This window comes from Rhagoletis zephyria, unplaced genomic scaffold (genome assembly GCF_001687245.7).
Source record: "Rhagoletis zephyria isolate East Lansing unplaced genomic scaffold, Rhagoletis_zephyria_1.1 Rzeph_scaffold_01371, whole genome shotgun sequence".
Lineage (NCBI taxonomy): Eukaryota > Metazoa > Arthropoda > Insecta > Diptera > Tephritidae > Rhagoletis > Rhagoletis zephyria.
The window spans coordinates 7,738-21,718 of NW_016158455.1; the positions used below are offsets into that span (position 1 = coordinate 7,738).

General features: G+C 34.5%; 1 protein-coding gene across 1 annotated transcript in view; it reads left to right on the forward strand.

Annotated features, from left to right (window-relative positions):
• The first annotated feature begins 2,949 nt into the window (after nucleotides 1-2,949).
• Myd88 (myeloid differentiation primary response protein MyD88) overlaps nucleotides 2,950-13,981 on the forward strand; it is a 32,138-nt gene continuing 21,106 nt past the window's right edge. Inside the window, exon 1 of the mRNA XM_017617242.1 lies at nucleotides 2,950-3,742. Within this exon, the coding sequence (XP_017472731.1) occupies nucleotides 3,262-3,742 (481 nt within the window). The 5' untranslated portion in view covers nucleotides 2,950-3,261. The remainder of the gene's footprint in view (nucleotides 3,743-13,981) is intronic.

Below are 13,981 nucleotides of genomic sequence, written 5' to 3' on the forward strand. Positions count from 1 at the left end.
CAGGACTGCCTTGCTTGAATTTTCAGAACCAACGTTTGATGCTCGCAAATGAAGGCCCGACTCCCCATACACTGCAGACATCTCTCCAAATATTCCCTTCGGCGTTTTGTTCTTTTTTGTGAGGAATTTGATGACAGCTCTGTACAATGGACAGGTGTCTCACATATGGCGATGTTTTCGGCTCAATTACTGAAAGCGTAATAATGTTAATGACATGAAATCCAGTATTTATACTACTAATAATATTAGCAATTCAATAATGGCACACCCGGCAATGCTTTAATGACGCTTAAAATTACCTAGGCTCAAAACTTTTCAGCCTACCCTCGTGTGTAGTATACTTACGCTGATTAGGGCTCTGTTGCACATTTTATATACTTTTTTTTTGCATATTTAAATTCTAGAGTTTTCCAGCTTACTTATTGTTCCATTGTTAATATAATTAATACACGACTATTTCATGACACATAAAAACAATAATGATTAATTTTGGTACATAGTCCGAAGCTACAATTGCACTGATAAACATTTGTTGTTCATAAACTATTTGATTTCTTTAAAAGTGTGCAATAAACGCAAATATTTATGAACTAATTAATGTATACTCATACAAGCAGTTAAATTTAGAGTCTTTAATAGTCATTTGATTTCCATTATTATCTCTAGACAAGTGAAATTGGCACAGATCTAAGATACGTGCAGCACGTCACACACAGGGCTAAAAACAAATCAAATTCTAGATTGTTTCTACTCCGATTTGCTATTATCTGCTAACTGGAAGATAATACCGACAAGTGTCCATGAAATATTTTTTCCTAAAAAAACAATTCGTGATATTTTACAAAAAACAGAGTTGGCGCAGAGGAAGGGGTTTGTTTTACTAGCCAAGTGAAAGAGAATCATTTAGCGTTTCGAAAAATACAAGACATGGAAACGTATTAGCCTTAAAATTCAAAAGGTCTGAGATAACTATCCGACTGCTTGATTTGAGGGCCTGCTACCACAATACACAGGGACTACGGCAAACCGTTCTCGTCTGCACCCTCGTTTCCGAGAATGTTGCAATGACCAGGGACCCAAAATAAATCTAGATTGAGCTGACTATTTACTGAATTTAAAAGTGTCTTATGCTTTTTGATTAGTTGCGACCTTGTTTTAAAAGACGCTAAGGCCTTAGTGGCCGCCTGGCTATCTAAGAAAATGGCTACGCGCTCGCCGTGACGTAAACCACTACGTTCTAAGAGACGGCAGCCTTCCGCTATAGTGAATACTTCTGTTGATGTATCCAGATAGAGATATCAAATTGCCCGACCCAGTCAGTTCTCGATGGAAGAATGACCCCGAAAAGCCTGTGAAACTCTACTTCAAATCGTATGTAATCGGTAGCCAGTCTCATCTTGGGTGGCGATCGAGAAATTATACTGCGGTGCCCGATCGTTCTTTCTTACCATATACCCAGTTCTCTGAGTCTTATAGCCGATGTAGTGTGCATTATTTGGAGGTCTATAGGAAATCGGTTTGTAATAACATTGGGAGCGTCTTCTCATTGTCCCAGTGGGCTTTATGGGAAGCTTTCCTGTCGATAGACGACCGCTGTTAGAAAAATACTTTTTCTTATTTAGATGTTTCCGGACCATACAACACCACGTCCGCCGAATGTTTCTCCCGAGCACTCAAGTTATTGTATTCTTTAAGTATTAACACGTACTGTTGCCAAGAGGTTAGAGGTGCGTAATTCTATCCCGCATAATCCAGTTTAAGGTTTTTTATAATGTCGGTCGTCCCTATTAGCCATTACTATGTACACTCCGATTGAGCCACCCCTGTGCTATTCTAGATTTAGTGCAAGTAGTAACTGTTGCATTGGAACTGCATTTATACATATATGTACATATATAGTATGTATACTAGGGTGGTCCAAAAACAGTAAAGTCAGAATTGTAATGCTCTCACCCCTTAGGATTGTTCTATAAAGAAAAAAAGTATACCCCTATTTTTTATTTTGAAATCAAAAAATATTTAGAGGTCGCTCAAAGCTCTCAAAGTTTTCCATGTATTTTTATATGGGAAAAAAACAACTTTTCGTAGAAATGGTATAGAATTTTAGAAAACAAAATTTTGCGATCGGAAAACTCTGGTTCTCTTCAGGAGACTTTCAATAATAATACCCAATTGTTTATTCAACCATTTTTTAATACTAACGATTTTTTCTTGGTCCGCCAATTGCATTTTTCGAGGTTTTTGTGGGTTTTTGGTGGACCTATAAATCATAGTTGCGATGAAAAAATGGTTAAATAAACAATTGGGTATTATTATTGGGAATCTTCTGCAGATAAACAGAGTTTTCCGATAGAAAAATATTGATTCTTAAGAATTCTATACCATTTCTACGAAAAGTTGAAAAATAAAAAAATTGGGATATATTTATTTCGGTATAGAACAATCCTAGGGGGTGAGAGCGTAAACATTCCGACTTTACTTTTTCCCCCCACATGCATTTTTGGACCACCCTAATGTATACCCATACAGTCGTATTGTTCTGAGTATTCATGCATTCTCGTCCACGCTAATAGCGCAAAAAATCAAAATTTGTCGGTGTGAACTCATTTCAATGACTAAGGGCCATTTTCTGAAGTAACCTTTAAATTTAAAGCTCACTTTATATCTAAAGGTTGGATTAAAAATAAAGCTATGTCTAATGTTAAGCATTTCTATTATCGGTTTTTGACGTATGTCTGTTTCTTGGTTGTAAATCAATTTAAAACCGACAATAAAATTATTTACTTTAGACACAATCATAAATTTTAATGTAGCCTTTAAATATAACGTGAGCTTTAAAGCTAAAGGTTACTTCAGAAAACGGCNTAAATAATAATTTTATTAGCACATGCATATATACCTACATATATACACATACATACATATACTTATTTCCTCTTTTCTTTATTCTTTCTTTCACTTCATTTCAGTTATTTTACATGCAAACATTCGTGTCACCGCTTATAATAAGAAGAAGGTGCAAGTGTGTGCGTTTGTCTGCGTGTTGACGCGGTCGTGAGCGTTCGTTGAACGCTTCAAGCCAATAAACTCGCGTGCAAGATTCTACAAACAGTAATAACCTACCAAAAAAAAAAAGAAAACCAAACATTTATTTATAATAAAAATAATCAATTAAACAAAAGAAATATATTAAGTTATTAATTACCAACCAATAAAAAAGAAACAAACACCAGTAACAATAAAAAATCAAACAGCTCAAATATGGTGCAACAACAACGTTTGGCCATTTCAATACCAAATATTAACACACGCATGCCGTCCATATCTTCGGCCGGCATTAGCACACCCGGTTCTGCATCCTCAACCACCTCCTCCACCTACAATGCCAGCGTATCGGCGTCAATGGACTCACCGGCGGCGGAAGTAAACAGTGCCGATATTGGCCTTTTCGTGGAAACGCCACTTCAGGAGTTGAGCGCCAATACACGCCTACAATTGTCGCAGCTACTAAATTGTCGTAAAATTTTGCGTTCAGAAGATGGTTACGAACGCGATTGGCGTGGCGTTGCCGAGTTGGCTGAGGTACGCAGCTTTTGCAGCAGCAACAATGATGATCCGATGCGCACCGTGTTGCGGGAATGGTGTTCACATCGACCACAAACAGCGACATTCGCAAGGTTGCAACAATGTCTGGGCATCATTGATCGATGGGATGTCAGCGATGACATTTATGAGAATATAGGTGAGTCATAAAAATAAGATATGTGGATTATATATATGTATGTATTTACATAAGTAAATATGTATATGCATATATTTGTTTTTATATATGTACATATGTATTTGTATGTAAGTCAAAAGGAAATGAATAGGTGTGTGGATCCGGTGGGTACGGATTCTATATTTGTACTCAGCTAATTTGATCTCTTGTTTACTTACTTGGGTTTATTTTTGTTTTGCATTGAAAATGCCACCTAAATATGTGAAAAGAAATGCGCCGTTATAAAATATTTGAATTTTATTTCAAAACAATCATTTCTTATCAAATACAGTACCTGGGAAATATAACAGGTACGATAAGAACATTAGAAGCACTGAGTTTTTATCAACACAGCTCTACTCTTCTACCTAAGGTATTGAAATTTTCGATATACATATGCAGTGAGAGTGAGAGTGGTCTGGAACAAACGATTGGTAAAGCTAGAATCTCAAGCAACCAGGGCGGTGGCTTACGCCGGCGAAGTAGCAATACTGGTATCGGGTCAGTTCCCTCGGTCATAAGTAAAATTATGGAAAGGGCTCTAAAGACGATAGATTCCTGGGTCTTAGCGCAACCCCTGAGAAAACTGACCTTTTGCTTTTCATAAATTAAACAAAATTTCTTAATTTTACTAAACCAAAGTTACGAGGAACAGAACTGGATCTGTCTAACAACATGAAATGCGTTGGATTTATTCTGGATCCCAAATTTAACTAGAAGCTAACATTGAAGAGCGTACAAGGCATGCCACTGTGGCTCTCTATGCAGCCAACAGAATGTAAGGCAAGAGATGGGGTTTGAAACCATGAGGCGCTGGTCTGGTGGCCAGCCCTTACTAAGGAATACGCAGTTAAAAAGCTAAACGAAATTCAAAGGTCAACAGCCCCTGGCACAATGAGATCCTGGCCGAATGCTGTTAAGAACGTCCTTCTTANCAGCTGCAAACAGTGCCATCAGGCAGCGTGCCTTGGGTTGGGCCGTTCGAAGGAAAGCTCCACCCTAGACGCTCAACCGCCTGAAATTAAATCCCTGCTCACTGACTATATCCTGTCGAAGATCTGGGTTCACCACAAACCCCACACGAAATTTCCAACCCGCAGTGGCCGGAACAAAGAAAGGCCGAGCTCATGCAGAGCTTAACTGTCTTTACGGGTGAATGCGGAGTTGGTGCGGGGGTTTTCATTGAGCAATATAACCTAAAGTTATCCTTTCGCCTACCAGACTATGCAAGCGTTTTCCAGGTCAAAACGTTTGCAATTAATTAGGCAGTAAGAGAATGTACCCGCGGGAACTCAGGTGAATATCTTCTCGGATAGCCATTGAGGCACTCTCTTCCACCTCTCTCAACTAGTGGATGGCTGTAAGAGACGCCTCGCTTAAGGAGATCAGAGGTGGAACCGCACAGGATCTTACAGGATTTTGTACAAAAATAAGGTTCATGCTATAAGCAAAACCATGATAAAAACATAGCAAGGTATAACCGTTCTCTCAATTTGTCGGCCATGATTTTTTTTTGAAGTTTGCCAACATTTTAAAATCATATAAAATTGAAAATAAAAAATTGAAATTGTTCGAAATTGTTGTTGCTTGAGATTGAAAATGAAAATGTGTGTGTGAGTTTGTGAGTAAATTTAAAAATTAAATTGTTTGGAAACGTCAAGAATTTTAAAAGTGACTCTCAGCGGTTCTACCTTACTATATTTTTATCATGAGCAAAACCATATAAATCAAAGTTTCAACTGTAAGAAAAATTTAACGAATTCTCATCAAAATTTTACACTTTTTACTCCGATTTTTTATGAAAATTCATTAAATTTTCCTTAATGTTGTATACAGTTTAAAACTTTGATTTTTATTATGTTTTTGTTTATAGCACGAATCATATTTTTGTAGAAAAATAACAAAAAAAATTATAGCTTTCCAAACATTGTGAATATTTAAAAAGCAAGGGTGCACGCAGATATAATGGAGTGAGCGTACGTTTTTTACTATTCCAAGCGTTGGCCACACCAAAGGTGTTAAACATAGCACATTTACTGCTTTTTAAGAAATTTTATATTTAAAGCCATTTACATTAATGACGACGACTTGAACGTATGTACATATGTATTTAAGTATGTGTATATACGAAATATATATGTATGTGTTTATTTTGTTGATAATATAATTTTCGTAAACCAGGCCAAAAAATATGAACATTGTCGTCTGTCTTTGTTATTTATTTTTAAATATTTGTTGCTTCGCCACTCTTTATGTCTTCTCTGTCATATTATATATATGTATGTATACTAGGGATGTTAATTTTTAGGATCCCGGAATTTTCGGGATGTCGTTATCACATTTCCGGGATCCCGGTATTAGTCCTGGGATTTAGATATTCATTACTTTTTAACAACTGAAATCGAAAAAAGTGCTTCTATATTATTTGAGACGCTCTCCTACCATAAAATAAATGATAAATAAATGGGTTTGAAACCTACTTTTTTTTAAAGTGGCGTTTTGTACTTTTTTTTAAGTGGCGTTTTGTACTTTTTCTCTCTGAGGTTAAGATTTATTTTAAAGGACTGAAATTTCAAATTCCAAAAATTATTTAAAAAATTCAATGCAATGTATGCAGAATAAAAATATGCAACAGGAAATTTTTTTAGAATTAAAAAAAAATGAAATTTTTTGGATTCACAAGGGCGAGTAGATAATTTTTTAAGCTGATAACGAAATTCGAGGATGTTATCAAGTTTATATAAGTCCTTAAGATAAAATTAAAAAAAAAATAAAATATTGCGAAATTTTTAGGATAAAATTTTAAAAGGACATTTTCAATACTTACCAGTCCTTATGCACCAAAAGCTTGAATTCTACAGGAATTCCTCTTCAATTTGATACCCATACTTCTTCTCTAAGCACATTTCACTGAATTTTTTAAATCATTTTTGAATTACTGACGTCAGAGTGAAAAACTAAAAACGCAATTTTACTATATTGACCCAAGATTTCGCGAATATATTATTTTTGTGTCTAATAATTACTATCACACGGTGTTATATTTATAATGAGCTAGACATTAATAAAAAATATTAATTATTAAATAAAAATATAATAATTTAGCCAACGCTGGTTAAGAAAAGTAGTTTCTATTATGGCCATCAGGCAAATTCAAATCCTGAAAATCGGTCCTGAAAAAGGCCGGGATCCCGGGTTTAACATCCCCAATGTTTACCTTTAAACATATTTGTTTGTTTATCTTTTCGCTTGAATGTTGGCAAAAAGCAACCACTTTCAAGCCAAATTTAATTGCGCTCTTGAAAAAATATATATATAATAAAAAATGTTACTACCCAAAACCAGAAATGAGCAACAAACAAACAAAAATTAAATAAAATGAAATGACAGACGCAGCAGCCGTGCAAATTTACATTGTCAACATTCTCCAACGCGGCGCTCGCTTTAAATGTACATACCTATGTATTACGTGCACATGTACATATGTACTGTATCTACATATGTACATATGTACTCTCTCCTCATTTCACCGTCTAGTGTCTCCGTTAATACACCGACGCACAGTGGTCTGGGAGTGGCCGAAAGTCCGAGTTTCGAAATGTCTCAAAATAGCCAACTAAGTGATTAGATTAGATGCTAAATATGCTTATTAAAGTGATTTGAGGTTTCTTTTTCGACAAAATGGAACGAGTACTATTCAAAACGGCGCCGGATATTGGTGTTGTATGAATCGTATTTTAACATGAAAATTCGAACGGGCAATTCACGGGACTCAACACGGGTAATTGAAGGGTCGATTTTTATGAGATTTGTTTTCATCTTTAATGCCAAATTCAGTAGTGTAGGTTGATTCAATAAGATCGCCGATTTTCTTTTATAAATAAAACGCAATATATGTTAAATGGTCACCGCACCTCCTCTAGCTACCATGACTTTTTTGCATAGTTCGGTTTGTATATCATTTATAACGTTCGCTCTTCAGCCTTATTAGCATAAACCATACTTTTCTCATAGCCCCAAGATCTCGCAAGATCTCGTCGGCCATTTGGTCTCATTGTTTCGCGGGACAATGCATCCCGGACACTTCGTTCGCATTAGGACCATTGTTTCATGCGCTAAAATTATTCAGCTACAGAACCAAATTCAACAGCTGATTATTATGTATTTATGTTAGTCAATCATTTAACTATTGAGAGAGGATAGTATCGCTTTCTTAATGCTGAAAAATGAATCAGATATATCAAATGTGCTTGGATGAGAGTTAAAATCCTGGCATAAGCAACAGAGTGACTCGTGTAATTCAAAACATGTTTTGCAAGTTTTTAAAAATAGGGGATAAAAGTGACTTGATACAAGAGAGGGAACATTAAGGGTAACTTCACCCAGAAGAAGCGGACTTGAAATTGAGACGGTCAGTAATTTAACCCCAAAAAGTGTACCTAGCATGCCAAGTGCATCAAATTTCAGCGATATCGAAGCAAGTTTAATACTTTTTGTCGCAGTTTATACGGGCATCGCCCACTGTGCGACAATAAACATGTTGGTAGCATTCTTCTGTTGGTGTCAATTTCGTTATGGTGACGCGTTTTTATTTGTTCACCTCATTAATTTGTGCGCGTGTGTAACCTGCCTACAACTGCTGCAACTTCAGCCCAATTCATTCTCAGCCAAATTTTGTTGGGCCGTGCGGCGATGATTAGCAACTTCAACTCCCGATTGTTGTGCGGCTTAACGAAGTTTGCATGGCTCAATGACTTTCAGTTACCGAGTATCATATCTTACACAGTGGCATATTCGTATGCAAGCTTGCGTCGCACTCACACCCACACATTCGCACGTGCTCCGAAGGACAGCAAAAATACATACATACATATGTACATACATATTGTCACCGAGTAATTTGAGGGTATGAGCAAAAATCTAAAATTAAAATAAATCACTGCTAAGCAATGAGCAAATAAGATAAAGTAAAAATAATACTCGTACATATGGTTGACAACTGTGTGCAAATTAAGTTTATTGCCCAATGGAAAATTGTATATTTATTTATTTTATTTATTTTTGTTGTTTATTTTTTATTTTTTTTTTTATTTAATTGTCGACTTAATTTTGTGTCTCATGAAATTTCAGCCAGCAAGCGGCAAATGTAAATACATATACATAAGTGTTAACAAGGTCATTACAGCTGACTCGCAGGTTTTTAATGAAACACTCATGAAAACTTGAAAACCTTGCTATTTCTTAACCGATCTTCAGTTTCAATTAATTATTGCAAATTGCACCCCTTGAAATTTCTAGAAAGCGATTGGGTTTACTTTAGAAAAAAAACCGTTAAGTTGGTTAAAATGTGCAGCCGGCGATCATTGTAAAAATTCATTAGATTTTAGATTTTTTTTTGCTGAAGGTGTTGCGTGTTGCTCATTTTCTCCATATAAAAATATCGTCGGACATACTTTGTCTGGAAGGAAATGATTGACATTATCAAAAAAAAAAATCGAAAATCAACGGTAAGTTGAAGCTACTTTAAACTTGCCATTTGTTACACTAAAATTGAATGAGCCACAAAACTGCATACCTACTCAAAATATTTCTAAATAATCGAATTAAAAAGGTCGAAATTTTTACGAAAGTTGGTTGATTCTTTAAAATGCTGCACAAAAATTTAAACTTGTATTTATAAGGTTCTTGTTAAATAATATACTATATTTTTATAAAGATATAATTAAAATTAAAAAATATTCAGATAAATGGTCAAGTCAAATGATAATCACTATAGTATTATGTTCAATCGAATATACATATCTACCCTGCTAAATATTTTGCACACCACTGTAATTAGTATTAGTTATTGCTTTGTGAAATAAAATGTATTTATATGCAAGCGAATATATGTATGTACATATGTACATATGTATGCAATTGTATGCCCTAAAGTTTATAAACAAAGCACATACATAAATTCCGAATACGCCAGCAACTTTCTCCGAATTTTTCGCAATAATTCCATCAAACATGTTTGTATGCTGGTAACCGTTGTATTTGCATACGCAATCTCATACCCACATACATATTTTGTGGTACATAACTTTTTTACACTGCATACATATGTATACATACAATGCAGTGAAAAGCCAAACCAGTTAGAAAAAATACTAGTTCATTAACTAGTATGTGCCTACCAGTTCGACAATTTCGAAGAACTTAGGCGATCAGTGACATCTGCCTTTGAATTTCCAAAGCCGAAAATAAAACGCAATTAATTGCTTTTCTTACAAATGTCGGCTGTGGCGTCACGTGAAGACTACTGGTTCTGGTTCTGAAATCGCAGGTTCGAGGCCGCTTGGAGGTGGTTAAGATTTTTAAAGTTAAATAAATGTAAGTAAAAATAATTTATTCAATTTATAAATAAATAACAAATTTGAAAATCTAATTGCATTGCAAAAAAACATTTAGGTAGAAATGCTTGTGCTATAAAAACAAAAAAAATAAACAAAAATATATATATTTTTTTTATTTAAAAATTACAATAAACAGTCTAAACAAAAAAATAAATTTATAAAAAATAAAAATAAAATAAAAAATAGAAAATAAAAAAATCCCTGCGCCAGGATTTGAACCTGGGAGCTCAGGCTTACCACAAGAGTGCTTTGCTCTGTCGGCCATTGTGACTGCTGGAGCGTCGCGAGCAAAAAGGCACACTTATGCCTTTCACGGGGCATGAATTTGCAGACTATCTCATCAACTGGTATGATGCTACTAGTGTTTATACTAGTAGATGCTGATGCATAGCCTGACAATTGACATCTCGTAGGACATCGCAATGTTAAAAATACCAGTCGCTAACATTGAAAACGGATAGAACGTGAACTAGTTCGGCTGAAACGAAAACCGGTAGAATTCTAGTTCACAACTAGTAGCTTTCCCTGCAGGGTACATATATATGTACGTGCGTGGTTGTATATACATAGATATGTATGTGCATATACTTAAATGCTTTCCGCTATTGTTTTCATTATTTGGCTGTTGTCCGCCTATGACATTGAATGATTTGTAATTGTTTACACTGAGCCAAAACCAAAACAAAATCCATAAATTGCCCTGCCGCTGGCAACAACAGCCGACGACGGTATCATTGTTGGTGTCAGGCAAATTATATGGAACAGCCGAGATTTGCTAAATTGAAGCTATTAAATTAAGGCAGGCAGTCAATAAAAAAAAAAAATAAAATCCGAAGCTAAAACAAAGGCGGAGTGCTAAAACGCACACAATATACATACATACATTGTATAATAATATTTTTAAATATAAATCTACATATCATATGTATGTGCATATATACACACTTGCTAATGAAAAATTGCATACACAAATGTGCGCATGAAAAAATCAGTTAATTTATAATTTTGTACGCGAAAATACCAAAATAAACAAACTAAACTTAAAACAAAACCATGAAAAAAATCTAAGTAAAAACGAAGCAATATGTAGACAATGGCAGCAGGTAATAGCCAACAGCAGCAGATGCCAACAAATTGAATATAAAAACTTTTCTGTCGAAAATTCGCAACATCCGTGCGCTTTGATTTGCGGCACTTTTATTTTCCTCATATAAAAATTTATAAATAAAAATGTTGTAAAATGTAATGCTTACTTATGTATGTATGTATATCCCAGCCGAAGGCGTAAACTGTGTCCTAACACTAAAAACAACTACATACAATGGCCGAGAAAATTATACCCGCAACACATTTTGACAAGTTTTAACATATATTTGTTTTTTTTTTGATATTTAATATTGGTTATTGTTCTTAAATAAATATTGGTTAAATTCTCAAAAATCTAGAATCTTTCTAGGAAATGAAATTAAAAAAAAAACTCGAAATTGTTACGAAAGTTTTATTTTTTTGTTTATATTGCACAAAGTTTGAAACTTGCGTTTACACGGGGCCAAGGAGCCATACTTTTATAAAAAAATAAAAAAAATTAAATAACAAAAAAAAAAATTATGTTAAAACCTGTCAAAATGTGCTGCGGCTATAATTTTTTCGACCACTGTATTTATGTACAGTTGTCCACAAAATGCTAGGCGATATTTTTACCATTTTTGACTATTTGTATTTTGTTTATTAAGGTTTATAATTTTTGTGTAAGAGTCTGGCTGGTTATACAACAAACACCAAACTTTGTACAAATATAAAAATTCTGCAAAGTTTCAGCAAAAATTTCAAACATTTTAATCAGAATCTTTGGGATAATTTTGGTATTGATTTTGTAGTCCTTTAAATTGTAGTACTTATTAGGAAGTGCAAGTTTCAAGTTAGTAAAAATCTCGTTGATTTTTGAGTATTTTTTTGGTTAAAGATGTTTCGTATTGTTTTATAAAATTATGTTCGACAATTTTTCTTTATATGGAAGACACTGGTGATACTTTGCAGAATTTTTATACAAAGTCTCCAAATTTTCAAACCTTTTATTCAGAATTTTTAGTATGGAGTTGTGTAGCCCATTCAATTTTACTTTAATAAAGTGCATGTTTCAATTGGCTACAAAATACCGTTAATTTTTCAGATTTTTTTTTTTTTTGTTGACGGTTTCACGCATTTTTTTCTCATACAAAGTGTCAAAAATCAACCGTATTTTTTAATTAAAATTGACTGAGCTACAAAACTGCATACCAACAATTTTTCTAAAAATTCTGAGTAAAAAGTTTAAAAATTTGGTGAAAGTTTATCGAATTTTTCTAATTTTTGTGCAAAGTTTCAAAAGGGGGTTTATATGGTGTTTGTTCTATAACTACCCAAGCTTTTCTAAAAAAAAAAAAATATTAAACATAAAATAAACCAAAGAAATATAGCCAAGACTCTTCAAAGTAAGGCGAGTTTATTATTTCTGCCGCCAGTGTATACTTATGTTTGTAATTAATAATGTCCATCACATTACTGTATGAACGCTTTGTTTTACCGAGGGTTTACTCACCCACCAGCGCTGTGTGCCAATAATTTTTATTGCATTTGCAAAATCCAAATTGCCTCCCTACTATGCTCAGCCCCCCCACATTGCTCGCTGGCGACTCGTTAAGCTTCACAAGCTGTCAATATTAGCGCACTACTGACTGGCTAGGCGAACTTTGGTCTGTTGGCGGTGCCCGCAACTACTAGGTTACGCGCACAAAAGTCCATCAACCCTTAAATGTACTCCGCATAAACAACCAAATTTCGTCTGATCAACAGACATTTGTATTCTAGAAACGTATGCGAGGCGAAAAAATTAATGATCACATTTAAAACAAGTGTTTTCTCTTACACTGAGAATTTTAGTTTTGTAACTAGAATATCCCCAATGTATGCGCCTTACGAGGTATTTTTGCGTTCTTTGCAATGAAATTGTTGAACAGTTAACTTTCGAAATCTTATCTACGAATTGATGTGACTATCTGGGATCCTCCCTTAAAAAGAAAAGCATTTTATTTTGAAAATTAACCACAAATTCACATAAGGTTATAAAGAAAGCAGAGCTATTATTTTTTAATAAGTTTTGAATTCTCCGGGGATAGGGAATTAGTGATTTTATAGTAGTGTCTAACACTCTCAGAGCTGGTGAGGCCCACTTTCCCTCAAAGTCTTGAATGTCTTTGGTGGCATTTTTTGTGACCCTCCCTTGCTGCATTTTTGCCACAAATGCGTGGCGTGCTGCCTTTACCTTCAGGAATCGAACCTGCATTATACCGCGTAGTAGTGCGCACCTCCCCCCTACACTCAGAAAAAAGTCAGCTAAGTATGTAGATATATTTCTCGTAACACATAATTTGGTAACTTAATATAACCAAGTGATGTAACTATAACGGAATCATATGTTGCGAGAAATATTTTTCGTTGGCGTACCTAAACTTTTTTCTCCGTGTACTACATAAACAACTATAGTACTGAATTCTATGAATTAGAGTATTTACAAAATTCCTCAAATACTTTGTCGCCAGCGCATTTTTTTTATACATAGGATTTTGGTGAGGATTCATCAGTTTTCAATACGATGCGAATCATATCGATACTTTTGTAATTCGATGCCGATATTTTTACTCGAAACGATATTTTTTGGAATTACTCCTTAAATAGCTTGTTCTTTCTGATTTTTATTTTACAAATCCAAAATAACAGTTATTTTTAAATTTTATCTAAGTAATCTGCAAAGAACGTAAATCTATAAGAAAAGACAACACGTTAT